At 37.5% G+C, this 15,641-nt stretch overlaps 1 protein-coding gene across 2 annotated transcripts; it reads right to left on the bottom strand.

Moving 5' to 3' along the window:
• Positions 1–454: 454 nt before the first annotated feature.
• LOC117664137 (uncharacterized) lies at positions 455–15,426 on the bottom strand. 2 transcript variants are annotated; one of them, XM_034414953.3, is made up of 5 exons: positions 14,681–15,426; positions 6,011–6,409; positions 2,487–2,789; positions 1,917–2,083; positions 455–1,667 (listed from the first exon to the last, which is right to left on the bottom strand). In XM_034414953.3, exons 1-5 carry the CDS (start codon positions 14,757–14,759, stop codon positions 1,623–1,625), a joined length of 993 nt encoding a protein of 330 aa, XP_034270844.1. In that variant the 5' UTR covers positions 14,760–15,426; the 3' UTR covers positions 455–1,622. The 2 variants fall into 2 exon arrangements, with proteins under 2 accessions (XP_034270844.1, XP_060545878.1); XM_060689895.2 differs by lacking the exon at positions 14,681–15,426 and adding an exon at positions 7,900–8,003.
• Between the last annotated feature and the right edge of the window lie 215 nt (positions 15,427–15,641).

The following is a 15,641-nucleotide window of genomic DNA, read 5'->3' as shown; positions in this document are numbered from 1 at the left end:
CTGACATAAGAATATATTATTTGGTGACTTCCTAATTGTTGTAGGGAAAATAGGAGGAAGGAGTATTAGGTGTGTTTACTGCCTTGAATAATAAAATGATAAAGGCGGGATAAAAATCTAATAAAATAAGAAAAGGTGATCTTGAAATGAAGAGCAGACCCATGATGTTACAGGCTGGTTAAAAATTGGCTCTGAGGTTGTTTTATCCTGCAAAAGATCCACTTGCCGCTTAGAGATTCTAGTACAGAGATCCTCAATAAGTATCACTTTCGGGCTTCTCTATTTAAACTACCCCAATCCCAGAGTAAGTTGCTAGGTTCATAAATCATCCTGCATCCATTTTTTAAACGTGATATCTTGACTAAGCTACAAGTTTTCACACTATGCCAAGCCATAAACTTTGGGTTAAAAACCTCAATTGCTGGGTTTACCCATCTTATTCAGTATAACCAAATAAACAACATTAAGCTTTATTTTTAGTATATGAACCCAGCTTGTACATGAAAACATAGCAGCTTTTGAATATGATGAACAACATGAATTGTCTAACCTTTGACAGAAGAGTAAGAGAAAGGGATAAAGACTGCATGTGGAAACAGGCAAATTTCAGATGATCATGCCTTTCAGTAGACTGTTCGAGCTTGGTAAATAGTAGCACAGAAAGCTGGATACAGCTTTCAAACAGCAGCACCAAATTAGTGTTATTGCACAATCTTATTGTTCCAAGCATTATCAACAATACTGGCAGGATTAAACATATAGTTAGATAAAACATTTAGAGTGACAAAAAACATATTGTGTGCTATTCCTTAGTATTAAATAAAGGAGTACAATTTCCTCAGTAAACTGATATTAAATTGAGTGCTGAATTCAGTATAAACTACAGATGCTTTTATTCCCTGCAAAAACACCATAAACCAGAGCACGGAAAGGGGCTTCAGTAGCAATAGTCAGACTATGCAGTGTGAATACTGAATACCATTAACTGGAGTAGAGGATTATTGCTTTCTAACTTTGTCTCAACTTGCTAGAGAGATTTGCATGGCCCTATACGAAAATGAATGCTGGACTAATTTTCTTAGTATAATTCAGAGGGCCCTGATTAAAAGGATGAGATCACTGCTTCCTTCTGGATCATGTTTTAAATCTTGATAGAAACATGAAGTGTAATTCAAAGAAAATAAGAGAGCCAACTTCATTTCCCAGTCACAGTTTCATTGCATTTCCATTCTCAAGAAACACATCATATTCCATATATTTCATATTTTTTACTTTTTGTGAAAAAAGCACCCCATACAGTGTATTTTCTCAGAATCCAACAAACCTATCTTTGATATGAAGCCAGCAGTTGAAAAGATAGTTGATTTTTTTTTCCTCTAGCATTGCATGTACCCAGTCACAGAAAATGAAGATGTATTGAGGAAAAGGTTTTGGTTAAGCTGATTCTCAAAAATAAAGAAAAGGACAAGCATTTTTAAAAAGTAAGTCATTTGACTTGCAACTCTATAGTTATTTGCATGTCAGTACAGCAGCTCCAAATTGTAGAGTTGCTCCCCAGTTGGGATCCTTTACAAGCTTTGTAGCCTTTAACAGGTTCTGTTTTTTTTAAGTCTTTCAATTGTTTAGTAGCTGTAGAGGGAAAGAGGTGTGTCTTCCATCATGTCATCCTGTAAGAAAGAAAAAAAAAATAATTTTGTGCTAGCCAGATATTAGTGAGAGATGTCTAAGTTATGTACTATATATATTCTTAGTAACTTCTGAACCATCGCTTAATGAATCTGAGCCTCTGCCATCTCAAAGAATTGCCCTTTGGAACAGACAGACCAGGCAACTAATATTAAGGTACAGTGGCAGTGAGGCCATATCCCGTCTAGAGGAAAAATAACAGAACAGGTAAAAATCCAGCAGATGCTCACCATAGGCAAGTCCTGGAGACGTCTAAATCGTAGTCTATTGCCACGTTGTCGATACCTCAAGAAACCCAGGAGAGTCAGAATCCCTACTGTCACAACAAAAATTACAACGACAGCAATCACGAGGGGATCCTTTCCTATTGGACTGACTACTGGTATACTGGGCAGACCTGAAAGCAAGAAGAAGACAGTAAAATGTAGTTCATCTTTTAAAGCTATGAAGGTTCATTCACCCAGCTACCTATTTTAACAATCAAAGGAATACATTCAGCTGCATAACCCAAATCCAGCATTATATTTAATATTATTTATACAAACTTGCAGTGCCTCGCCCAACATATGTTTCCCCTAAAACTATTTTCAGGCAAAAGTACCAATTCCCAACCTAATTTGGAGATGTCAGAGACTGAATAAGTAATTTTTTGCTTCTTTTTGCAGAGCATATGCTTTGTCACTGTGCTATATAGTTCTCCCATAGTTTCATCCAAGATTGGGTTTAACTATTTCTCGGTTCTCATCAACCCATTCTAAATCTGTTGTTCCCTAGATGAGACAAGATTGCTAAATGTATACCTTGATTGTTTCCCACATCAAATACAGTTGTCTTGTGGTCATGTTTAGCTGGTTGCTCTGTCTCTGCTGATAGGATTTTGTGAGGTAAGAGAGTAGAGGAGGCAACCTCAAATGTTACTGATCGAGAAGTATTGGATGTAGTTATTGTGATCACTTGTTCACCAATAGTAGTCCTTGGAGATGATGTGGAGGCAACAGTGTTCTCTTCTGTGAAAGCCTTATGGTCCATGACTGGGGTGGTATTTTTTGCTGGTCCCATGGTAATGAATGTAGAAGATTCCGGCTGCAAAGCAGCTGATGTTCCTGCATAGAAACATTTAACTGTCAGTACAGTGGGGGTGGGTGAGAATCTTGACTCTGCTTAATTCAGAAATAAAGAGAATCTACTTTGGCCAGACCTTTTCTGAATGTTTCTACAGTTCTAACATAAATCTTGGTAGTTATCAAATCTAATCAAAAGTATGTGAATAAAGCAGGTCCACAGTTAGATTCCAGTCTTGGGAGCAGGTTCTGTGACGATATCTAGGGCACCATGTTGCTGTTATCAGGAAAGAATTTGATCCTATTGGACCCCAGAAAGCAGGCAGGGTCCTCATGACTGTGAGCTCAGCCACTTCTATATTAGATCCATTTTCATCCTGACTGACAAAAACCATGAACAATGTTTTATGTTTTTACTGGTTGTGTATTACAGTTTGTATAATATACTCTCTGGAGCCATCCAAAATTCTGGAGCCATCCAGAATTGGCTGAAAGATGGGTGGCTATATAAATGTTTTAAAAAATAAAATAAAATAAATAAAATAAAATAAAATAAAATAATAAAATATTGATATGTGGCTGGTTGCTGGGTGCTAGTAGTGGTGAGTTCTTTCTTGAATGAGGAAGAATTTGATGTCTCATTTGATGTCACAGCACTTTTACATCCACAGACCCAGAATTTGCCAAAGAATCCATGACAGCATTACTACATAGCACACAACCAACCTAACCAAATAAACCAAGATTGAAATACCCAGAATCATGAATCTTATCAACTTCTGCCTAACCATATACAGATAGTCCTCGACTTACAACAGTTCATTTAGTGACCATTCAAAGTTATAATGGCAATGAAAAAAATGATTTATGACCATTTTTCACACTTATGATTGTTGCAGCATCCCCATGGTCACATAATCAATATTCAACAACCATGTTACTAACTTAACAACTGTAGTGATTCACTTAACAACTGTGGCAAGAAAGATAATAAAATGGAGCAAAACTCGCTTAACAAATGTCTCACTTAGCAACATAAATTTTGGGCTCAATTATGGTCATAAGTCGAGGACTCCCTGTACTTTCAGTTCAACAGACAAATATATCAACAAATCAAAGGAACCCATATGGGATCACTACTTTCAGGAATAATTGTAGAGACTGTATTGCAATGCCTGGAATCAATAGCATTCCCATATATAGAACTCAAATATGGATCAGGTATATAGATGACATTCCTGTCATAATCAAAAAGGACCAATTAGAGAATACAAACGAAACCATTGACAAAACTTCAAAGGAATAAAATTCACTAGGGAAGAAGAAAACAACATCACACTATCCTTCTTGAATAATCTATACATCATCTTACAACAAAATGGATATCCACACAACTGTTGTGGTTCCGTTGCCTGAGCCTGGGCTATCGACAGATGCAGACTCTGACAGTGAGGGGGAGGAGTTGGCAAGGCCTCCCTCTCCAGGACCCTCCTCTCTGGCAATGCCTCCGGAGGACACCGAAGGCCAAACGATAGGCTCAGAGCCAAGCACGTCCCCACAGCCATAGGTGGACAGCGACGAGGAAGATAAGTGCTGGCTGGACCCTCGACAGAGGCGCAGGGAGAAGTGTGCACAGCAGATGGGAAGGCGTGCCAGAGATTAGCTGAGTCACTGGACCACACCCCACAGGGTATAAATGTGGGTGTGGTGGCCGGTTCAGTTTGTGACGAGCAAAAACTGGAAATACTCCATGATCTCTGCGTTACTGGACTTTGCCTGCTTTATCGGACTGCGTTTGGACTAATTCTTGTATTATTGACACTCTGCCTGTTTTATCGGAATGCTGCAGTCTAATCTTTGTTTTGTGTGAGTAAAGTCTGAATTGGCAGCTAACCACTGGGTTGCTGCCAGCTTTATCATCAAAGAGTTTTGTCGTGTGGCTTATTAACTCCGGGCCGTCTGTGGGGGTGTGTGCGTGGTACGGGGACAGAACAACAACATCATCAAAAGGTGCCTGACCACTCAATCCAATATTGCACAACCAATGTTGTAAAAAGAATAACACTGCCATACATCTTCAAAACATCTTCGAAACCATCAATAGACTATTACAACCACATGATATCACCATAGCACCCAAACCAACCAAAGCCATCCAAACATTCTAAGTAAATCACAAGACGCAGCACCCTGGAAGAAAAAACAAGAATCATTTACAGCATACAGTGTAAGGATTGCAGGAGCCACTATGTAAGACAAAAAGGCAGAAGACTAGCAGATCATCCATGAACACCAGCTAGCAGTCAGAAGACATAATGAAAATTCCTTCATTTCATAACATATGGGCAAACCCAGTGGTGGGATTCAGCCAGTTTACACCACTTCGGGAGAACCAATTGTTAACTTTCTGAGCAGTTTGGCAAACTGGTTGTTGGAAGAAATCATTAGGGCAGAGAACTGGTTGTCAAATTATTTGAATCCCACCACTGGGCAAACTTAATCATAGTTTCAACTGGGAAACTGAGTATCCTAGACAAAGTCAGGTCCAAAAATGCTAAAGATTTCCTGGACATTCAAACAAATCAGCCATCAACAAGCACCTAGGCATAAGCAACATCTACATACCATTCAAAAGAGATAATTACAAAGCCAAAAAGGAAACAAAAAAGACCAGAAAGCTTCCTCAGGAGCAATCAACAACACTCAGATGAGCAGAGATTAACATCAAGATTAACATTAGAGGAACAATCAAGAAGCAAACAATACCTCAATCAAGAAATTGCCAAGCAAGCTAACAGTAAACAACAGCCCAATCAAAGAATCACCAAGACCACTCCTACCTATACTGACCGGGCAAGCCACTGGGATATAAAATGAGAGTAAACCCCATTCCCTACTAAAACTGATGATGTTACCTAGTTTGGTAATGAAACATCTGTAAGAAAATTACCAAGCTCAGAGAGTACCACTTCAATCCTGAGCTACGAATTTTCCCTTCTATCGGTAACATATTTTTTAGAACACTGAGGCCACAGAAATATTTGACCATAACTCTGCAAACTTAGTGGGTATTTTTTTTTTTTAGCTCAGATGGTGTTCTTTTTCTTTTTTTCCCATTTTTTGGAAAATATGGAGTATCTAATTGTAATCTAATATAATGCTTTTACAGGCTGTGACTGTGAAACAGAATTAGTTGATTCATCCCGGCCATATTTATTTAAACTACCTACCATGATAAATTATTGATAACTGCCCAGTCTTACCTTGTGTCTCATTTGATTGCAAAATTTCTGTAGCCGGGATCATAGTGCTGGAAGTAAGCAAGGATGTGGCATTGATGTATCTTCTATCATCATCCAGGTCAAATGTATTAGTTTCCGGTAAGTTTGTAGTTGGAGTAAGAAATAAAGAAGGATCAGTGCTACTATTAGAGGCATTATTTGCAGTCTGGGTCTGTATCCTTGCTGTAGTATTCAAATAGCCAGGTGTAGTAGTGGTCAGATAATCCGACTGACCAATGCTGCTGACACTGACTTGTGGGATGCTTGTGATAATGTCATCCCTACTGGTGGCTGTGGCTTGGAAGCTTCTAGCCTCAGTGTGACGAAGTGTGAACTGAGAAATTATGCTGGATGAAGCAGATGACCCATTCTTCCCATCTCCTAGTACAGAAAAAACAAACAGGAAAACAAAATTTGGCAGCATCTTTACAACGTATGTCCTTCCCTAGAATATCAGCTGGAGAAATAAGTAAAAAAGGGAAGAAATAGATCCATATCCAAAACAATTGCTGTGAAAGGGACAGCAAATTGGGGAGTAAGTTCTTTTCTAACTGAACTCTTTTCAGAAATTACTACAGTTGACATTTTTTATTTATTTATTTATTTGTCAAGCATATATAAGATAACAGGTAAAAGTATAAACATAATTTGAATACATAATTTGAAAAGAGTAAGAGTAAAAAGGAATATTAGGACAGGGATGGTAGGCACGCTGGTGCACTTATGCACGCCCCTTACAGACCTCTTAGGAATGGGGTGAGGTCAATAGTAGACATTTTAAGGTTAAAATTTTGGGGGTTTGGAGAAGAAAGCACAGAGTCAGATAGTACATTCCAGGCATTGACCACTCTGTTACTGAAGTCATATTTTCTGCAACCAAGTTTGGAGTAGTTTACCTTGAGTTTGTATCTATTATTTGCTCGTGTATTGTTGTGGTTGAAGCTGAAGTAGTCATTGACAGGTAGGACATTGTGGCAGATAATTTTATGTACTACACTTAGGTCAGACTGAAGTCGGCATGGTTCTAAGTTGTCTAAGCCCAAAATTTGAAGTCTGGTGACATAAGGTAATTTTATTGTGAGTAGAGGAATGGAGGACTCTTCTCGTAAAATATCTCTGGACTTTCTCAATTGTATTATGTCCGATATGCAGTGCAGGTTCCAGACAGATGAGCTGTATTTGAGAATTGGTCTAGCAAATGTTTTGTATGCTCTAGTTAGTAGTACAGTATTACCAGAGAAGAAGCTATGCAAGATTGTAAGATTGCAAGATTGTACCAGATGAAAATTTCCTTCCTCTAATAGAGAAAGCTTAATAAAGTAATTGGATAAGATTGTGTACTGTAATAAAAGAGATCAAACTATACATGATCACCACTGTTATTTCCAGAATTCAAGGGGTATCACCAGAATTACTGCATCATGAATCCAGAAGAATAATATTTCCCCTGAGCTATGCTTGCAGTTTTGCAGATTAACTATGTTTTGGAACAGTTCTGATTTCCTTAGAAAAAACTGAAAATAAAAGAGACCTTTATCGTGCAAAATGTTACTTGGGGGAAGGGTGGACATCACCTTCAGATTTTTGAAGCATCAAAGCATAAAACAGACTAGCAATGCTCTGAAAGACATAAACTAGACTTTGATTTGAGAGTGGAAAAAGGGAATTACATGCAACCATATTAATACAAGTAGTAGTTGGCACCAGGTCTGGGCTTAGAAACTAGGCAGGACTGGACTTGATTAGTATTTAGGCGAAAGCCTTAGGGAATGCCAATTTTTTTTATTAGGCAGACAGAAAACAATACACACAAAACCTGGGTGTGCCTATTTCATTCCAGATTAGAACATGCAGGATTTTAGATTAAGTACCATTTTCATTCAGGTCTTTCATACGATTCCTACATTTACATCCTCAAAAAGTTCTTATTCCTGTGTTCAGTGTTTCCTTTCTCATTTACAATGCTTCTAGAGAGAGTATCTGAAAGTCAAAAAGTGAATGGAACTTAACTAACAGTAAAAAAAAAAAATCTACCCCCATGTCAAATCCCAAACTACCATAGGTAATATTTATTTCAAGTACCCTGTTTCCCCTAAAATAAGACATCCCCTGATAATAAGCCCAATTAGGCTTTTGAGCGCATGCACTAAAATAAGCCTCCCCTGAAAATAAACCCTCCCCAAAAATATTTAAATGCATGTGCAGACGGTCCCCGCCATTTCCTCTGGTTTTCTCCATGCACCCAAAATAATAAGACCTCCCCGAAAATAAGGCCAAGTGCTTATTTAGGGGTTCAAAAAATATAAGACAGGGTCTTATTTTCGGGAAAACACGGTATTTGTACTTCTAATATTTATTTCATCATGGAAAAAAACAACCTAGGCCCATATAGTATTAATTAAATTAGAATATAATATTGTACCACTTGAGATACTTTTTGTAAGAAAACCATCAAAATTAATTTTCTTTTCTATGCAAAGAAGAGATATTGGATAAAAGTAGTTAACTAGTTAGAGGGAAATTATCTGAATAAACACTTTCCCCTAAAAATTGTGCCCACAGTACAGGTAATCCTTGATTTACGACCACAATTGAACCCAAAATTTCTGTTGCTTAAGTGAAACATTTGTTAAGTGAATTTTGCCCCATTTTATGACCTTTCTTGTCACAGTTGCTAAGTGAATTACTGCAGTTGTTAAGTTAGTAAAACGGTTGTTAAGTGAATTTGGCTTCCCCGTTGACTTTGCTTGTCAGAAGGTTGCAAAAGGTGATCACATGATCCTGGAATTTGCAATGGTTGTAAGTGTGAAAAGCAGTCATAAGTCACTTTTTCTGTGTCGTTGTAACTTTGAATGGTCACTAATTGAACTGCTGTAAGTTGAGGACTAACTGTATACTTCTATAGTATTCTAAAGCCCAACTTGCAAGTCCTTAAAGCATCACATGAGGTTGTTTTCTACAATAAACTAGCACAACTATTCTCTAGAGTGCTGAAAGTTGCACAGCATGTGCAAATTTAATCTATTGGTTGCTATCCCTACTTAAAAGTAATTTTCTGCCATATACCATTCCATGGAATTGTGATTTGAATCACAGGATATGAAAGCATTATATTTATTTCCAGATTTTTAATCAACTTGTTAACCAGAGCTGCATTAAATATATTTTAGTTTCTATTTTGTATATTTCAAGTTCTTTATATTCTCTCTGGAATCATTTGACCAATCTCTAACTGGGTTCATATATCCTGATAAGTGATAATATAGTTTGTTTGATCTGGACCTAATATAATGGGTAATGTAGTCATTATGAAGTTAAAAAAATCAGGAATCAGGTGGCATTTGTAGATTTGAAAAGGTGCTACCAGACTCCTGATTTTTGTCTACCATGGATTAATATGGCCATCCTCCTAATCTCTCATTACTGTCCTAAATGATAGTTTCTGATTTAGCATAGTGTATAAATCCAATGAAAGGCAGTGTTTGACCATCATAATCTACTGTACAAGTTTGAGACAAGAAAGGTAGAAGAAGAACTACATATATTATTTGAGGCCTTTGGAAGACAGCTAGGATCTAATATTTTCTAAACTAATTAAATAAAAAATAAATGTTTATAATACAATCCACCAGTTTAATGTCATGATAGGTACAGTATATAGCAGATGATAGGTCTGAGATAAAAATTTTATATTCAGATTTGACTAATATACTTGTGCCAATTTACACTAGCATCCCCCCCCCATGTTAATATGTAGCTCACTTAAATGGCACGTGATTTCTGCCCAATGTTACATTTCCCACTAAACAGTGCTTGCCTTTTCCTTGAATATGAATTGTATTCTCCAGTCCATTGGCATTATAATAACTTTTATTGGCAGAAATAGTTTTAAAGTGGTAGAACTAGGTTATCAACATTTTCTCTTTTCTCTCTCTGACCTGAGAGGGAGAAGCAGGAAATCTTGCTGTGGTAATGGTTTAAACTGAAAGGTTATTTTACTACATCATACACAACAGTGCTGCTGTGAATAATTGCATAATCTTTATTTTTAAACCTATGCCCATATACAGTATAGCTGCGGTAATCTGCACATGCAACCAAATTAAAAAGAAAAAGAAAAAGCAATGTAAAGCTGCACCAGGGCCTCTTGCTTCATAATTGCTGTGCTACATTATAATTTGTAGCATGTGCCTGCCTATGCTATAAGCACACATAATCTTTTAAATTTTGTGTACTCTTTGTAGGAATAACATTATGCATGGCTATGGATTGGTACAATGAATGTTATACTGTTTTTGTTAACGCGTACATCAACTTAAATCAACCAGTGTTGAATTAGGTTACTGTACGTGTTAATCTGATGTGCAAACTGGCCAGTAACTCCTTAAAATGAGTAGGGGTACTTAGAGGGGAGACTGTCCTTATCTCTGAGCTTAGTTTTTGCTCAGTAATAAAGTAACTCTCATACAGTATTTGTATGGCACACTTCTTCAAGAGTTCAAAACTGCACACACTATCTTCCCCAACCTGTCATTCTCCAGATGTATTGGGTCTCCAATTCCCAAGTTGACTGGGAATTTTGGGAACTGCAGTCCCTATGTGGGTGAGATTAAGAAAGGCTGATGTACATGATGAGCCAATTGTGACCTGATAAAATTAATATTTACCTGCATATGTTACATTTGCCCAGAGCATTTAATTCAAAGAGTATAATGTATCTAAGAACTTTAAGGGGAAAAAGATATGTATGCATGCATGCAAAAATGTTTCAAGACACTCTTTCATCCATCCCCGTGCTTATACTAATATAAAAATTCTAAGGGCACAAATCCAACACATTAATTGCAAGCCAAGAATAGAATATTTGAAGCCCAAGAATAAATATATTACCTGAGCACAAAATATCTAAAAATTGTTAACAGCAACTGAAAGAAATATATTGATATTTGTCTGAAAGCTTTATAAATGGAATAAGCTATTTCAACAGGACACTTAAGAAGGAGTCCCTTCCATAATCAATACTACACAGATTGTATTCCACAAACCTGTTTCTGTGTATATTGTATTCTCTGCACAAGACCTCTTGGACTGAACCATCCCATTTAATTTCCAATAAGGCAAATCCACATTGACTATATGTTACATACTACTTCCAGTATACTTATAACTTCAACAATAGAGCAGTGCTGGGAATTTTTCGTAAAAAGAAATTAGTCCTTATCTGGATCATTTCTTGCTTTTTTACTTCAAAGGCAGTGTTTTATAAAATAAGTAGTGAGTTTGACAATTTTTTTAATAAGCATAGGCTTTCTTTTAGCATAATTAGCACAAGAGGGAAAGTTATCAGTTGAGTAATCTGATAACTGATTAATCTGTTGGTGACTACAATTTAGTAAATTGTGGGAGAAGAGGTTGAGGAAAAAGGAGGAAGATTGCAGTCCACGAATGTTTCATACTGATCTTTTTTCCATTCCAACCTCATTTTCAGCTAAATACATTATCTTCTATCTTCAGAAAAAGTTTCCTAAAAATTTCCAGATGATAAATGCTCTTTACTATTTCATTTATTAGCATTCTTTATAAAGCTGTGGGAGAAAATATGACAATAAACTAAACCTTAATTTGGCTTCAGTGTAACTTTTAATATGCAGCACAATTTTTGACTATGATATTTTTAGGAAGATGAGATACCTCTCTGAAGAATCCTTATCTGAGACAGCAGATGACAGGATAAAATGCTCCATCTTCTCCTTCCCAAATGTAAATTGGGAAGTTCCCATTTCATAGTCAAATGAATTTGAAACCATACATATGCAATGTGAGGATAAACACACTTGACTTTCTTGCATGACTGTTATAAAGATTACTGCAATTAAGAACTGAAAGTGCCATAAACATGAAATTGCTAACGGATACTGCAGAATTTCCACAGAATCTTTATACTGAAAGGAAATGTACAGCACCTGCCCTTGGCTTAGACATCAATATTTTCTCTTTAAACTGTAAATATAATTCTTCTCTTTCATTGCACTCTACAACCAGCAAAAGGAACATTAACATCTAAACATGTTTACATTTTTAAAACTACAATGAGGATTAAATAGAAAGATGTATCACTTGAAATTTAATTAAAAACATCAGATTTTGCTTGAGTGTGCTTTCAAGAGAAATTACATTCATATATTTATCGTGCTATTGCCTTTTTACTTTTTCCCCTTTTCTCCTAATGCAAAGAAAAATCAAAATGTTTAATCTATGATGATTAATTTCCCTTTGCTACAATCTTAAATTTCTTCAAAAGAAAATCCAACTATGTCCAATGTAATTTACTTTTGGAGACAATAAATCTAGGGCATTTAATAAATTAATAAATCTAGGGCATTTGTGTGTTGGGGAAGATACACATTAATTTTGGGTTATTTTTCAAATCTCAACTTTGGGCATATAGTTTCTGACATTCTGCAGAATCACTGAATTGATAGAAGCTGTAGATCTCTGATTTATGCCCTGTTATTCTTAAATAAAGAATCTGGCAAGATAGCTTATGTATAGTGATATGTAACTATTTTAACCTTAATCAACAAACATTTGTGATGAAGATACATAATTGCAGATGAAAATAGTTTTTTCATTAAAATTTGTATCTATATTAGCTAACAATGTTCAAATTGGTAATTATGCTATTAATTCTTCTTTACCTCACTATAAGTAGTGAACATAAAAGAAAATACTGTTCCACCCAAATCTAAAATCTCAGCTTATAAATTATTGATATAAATCAACCAAAATAATAAAATCACACAAAATATCTCTACAGTACTCTATTGACAAGTATGAATTAAAATATCAGCTAAGTAACTCTCATAAATGCACTCATCTATTTGAATATAATTTAAGGTATACTGTTTGTATCCATGCAAGACCTTAAAATGGCTAGGGTGGACATGTCAATCTGACATTTGTAAAATGAGACCTTGAAAATTTGCATAAAGTTCTAAGCCTTACCAAACATACAGGAATTAAATTAAAGTACTGAAATGGCATACAAATCTGAGTAAATAAATAAATGAAACTGAGCTTGCATTTTTTAAACATCCTTTATATATCTACCTGGTCCTGGATAGAGATGCTGATTTAATTGACACTGTCAAAGTATGTATGAAGTACAGCATTGTGTTTTGGAGTGCAGTGCAGCCAAATTTTGTTAGCTCTAACAAAATTATTTTGAAGTGTTCTAAAAATCTCTGTCTTCTATAGATTTCCCTCATTTTATGGGCTCAGATATTAAATAAATATATTATTCTGTAAAGTGGTTAATATAGGATATATAAATACCAGTATCAAAATGCTTTGGACTTCTAAATGGCCTGGAAGTGTGATAAAAAAAAAGCTTTATAAACAACAGTGCCTAGAGCCATGGAACTATGAGTAGATAAGAGAGGGAACAATTCATTTGTCTTCACCCAAGTGGTCCTTTTGCTTTTCAAATCAATGCTAGGAAGTTTGGATTTAAAGAAGTTCTGCAGTGATTGTTACTTTGAACCCCAAGAGAAAGACATGGGGTTGGGACAGACATGCTTTATGCCTAAATTCACACAACATGCTTAACTTGTTTACTGGGTTCTCCTTAAACATACTTACAAGCCAATCAAACAGACTGAATTTGCATAATATGCTAATACACATACATATGCACAAAATCAAAGTTTGTGAGTTCAGAGGCTAGGTATGTAACTGGCAAGTACAGCTGCTGGATCTATAACTGACCCAGTTAGGTGCATTGTATAAATACACCTTTGGGCAGAAGTCTCACCTTCCCATATCCCATCTTATTAAGATGTCCTGAACCTCCAAATCTTAAATCTGCAGTCAGGAAATGCTTTGAAGAAAATATTCTAACTCTGCAGCAAATACTACTTCACAAAGAAAGAAAATTGTGACTTCCTAGGTAGCAGAAGTAAAGAAATCTAGCAAGGAAGGAAAAGCAAGCGAAGAGTTTCTGCTAAGTAATGTAGATAAACATATAACCTGAGTGAAAAAAAAGGAAAGCCAGGTTTTGAACCAGAGATCCAACCCAAACTGTTCTGAACGCTGGCAGTCTACTGGTAAAATATATGAATAGAAGGCAAGAGCATTTCTGGGCACGTTTTAGAGTGTATTTTCCAAACTACTGTTCTGATCAAGCCTTATTTGAGTTCCCAAATGCCCTGGTGGTGGACGTGGCAGCTTCAGCTCTAACACCACTCATTTGGTAAACAAAAAGCCCAACGAGTGGTGAGGGCCTGCATCAAACCTGGGAGCTTTAGCCCTGGGGAGAAGAACTGGGTGCCAGCCCTAAGGAAGGGCACCCCAGAGCCCATCTAACCTAAGGAAAGCCTGACCCTCTAGCTGGCCAACGAGCCCCTCCAGGAAATTTAGACTGAAAGGGAAACAGAAAGAAAGACTTAACGCAGGCAGGAGAGCCATGGCAGAAAATTTGGAGCGTCCAACCCAAACAGGATGGACAGACTCACCAGGGGGAGGACTGCCAGGGGTTTTTGGTTTTGGAATGGCTTCTGAGGTTCCTCAAAAGTCTGGGATACTTCCAACCTCGCCTGCCTGCGCTCGAGACCCGACCTTTCAGCTCAGGGATGGAGCGAGCGGCGCACGTACCTGGCAGAGACAGGAGGCTTCCAGCGAGGAAGCAACAAACGGCCGTGAGGTTGTACAGGGAGCGACGAATTCCCACCATGATGGGCCGGCCCTAGAGGCGATCGGTCAGGGCAAGAGAGAAAAAAGGAGAACCGGCGCCTCCGGCAGCGTCTGTAAAGATCTGGTCCTGGAGAGTGAGTCACTGCCACGTGGTTTGTTCACAAACACAAGGATGGGACTAGTCGGGGCGTGTTGCGGCCTCTTTTTCGCTCCCCAACGCCTTAACAAAAGTGCCCGAGTTCTTCACTTGTCCCGCATCGTTCGCAGGACTCTCACGCCCCCTGCGAAAACAAAAATCTACCCCACTGACTGGGGGCCGCCCCCTCTCCCGGCTGAAACTCAGAAGCCGATGCTTTCTCCGCAATTGGCCAGAGTTTTTCTAGAAGAGCAACAAGAGGAGCCGATAGTGCAACACTCCGTCCCACTGACACCGTCTGGGAACAAACCGGCTGCGCTGCGAGAACAGCTCCGCCCCTTCACCCTCGGAGCCGGGGGGGGGGGGCGTCAAAGCAGACCACCGTCTCCGCGATAGGTGACGGAATGAGCTTTGAGAATCTGTTCAACATTCATCCGTGTTGTTCTGAACAATCCGGGTAGGGTTAGATAACACGCGAAGGAGAATCAGGAAGATCTGAAAAAAGTCTCGGATTATGTTTACCTTTTCTGAGCTGACACGCCTTAAACCAATATAATGCTTCATTAAAAGTAGCATCTAACAAGTTTATCCAACTAGGTGGCAGCACATAGCTCATCCTGGCTGATGTTGGAAAGGCGAGCTACCAAAACGTTTGATTGTTTAGCAAACGTGCTACCTGTAAATGAATTCTTTAATTTCAACCATAATACTACAAGGGCCATTAATAGATTTAAACTCAATGTAATTCGCTCTAATCTTAATTGTAGGAAATATGACTTTTGCAAT

The sequence above is a fragment of the Pantherophis guttatus genome, chromosome 3 (genome assembly GCF_059756535.1).
Source record: "Pantherophis guttatus breed Tessera chromosome 3, ASM5975653v1, whole genome shotgun sequence".
NCBI lineage: Eukaryota > Metazoa > Chordata > Lepidosauria > Squamata > Colubridae > Pantherophis > Pantherophis guttatus.
Note: the sequence above shows the minus strand (reverse complement) of the source record. Positions and strands in the feature narration are given on the sequence as shown.

Coding starts and splice junctions, on each gene's coding strand:
- LOC117664137 (XM_034414953.3), bottom strand. CDS start 14,759: ATGGTGGGAATTCGTCGCTCCCTGTACAACCTCACGGCCGTTTGTTGC. Junction 2,790..6,010: donor GCAATCAAATGAGACACAAG/GTAAGACTGGGC, acceptor GTTTCTATGCAG/GAACATCAGCTGCTTTGCAG. Junction 2,084..2,486: donor TGATGTGGGAAACAATCAAG/GTATACATTTAG, acceptor TCTTGCTTTCAG/GTCTGCCCAGTATACCAGTA.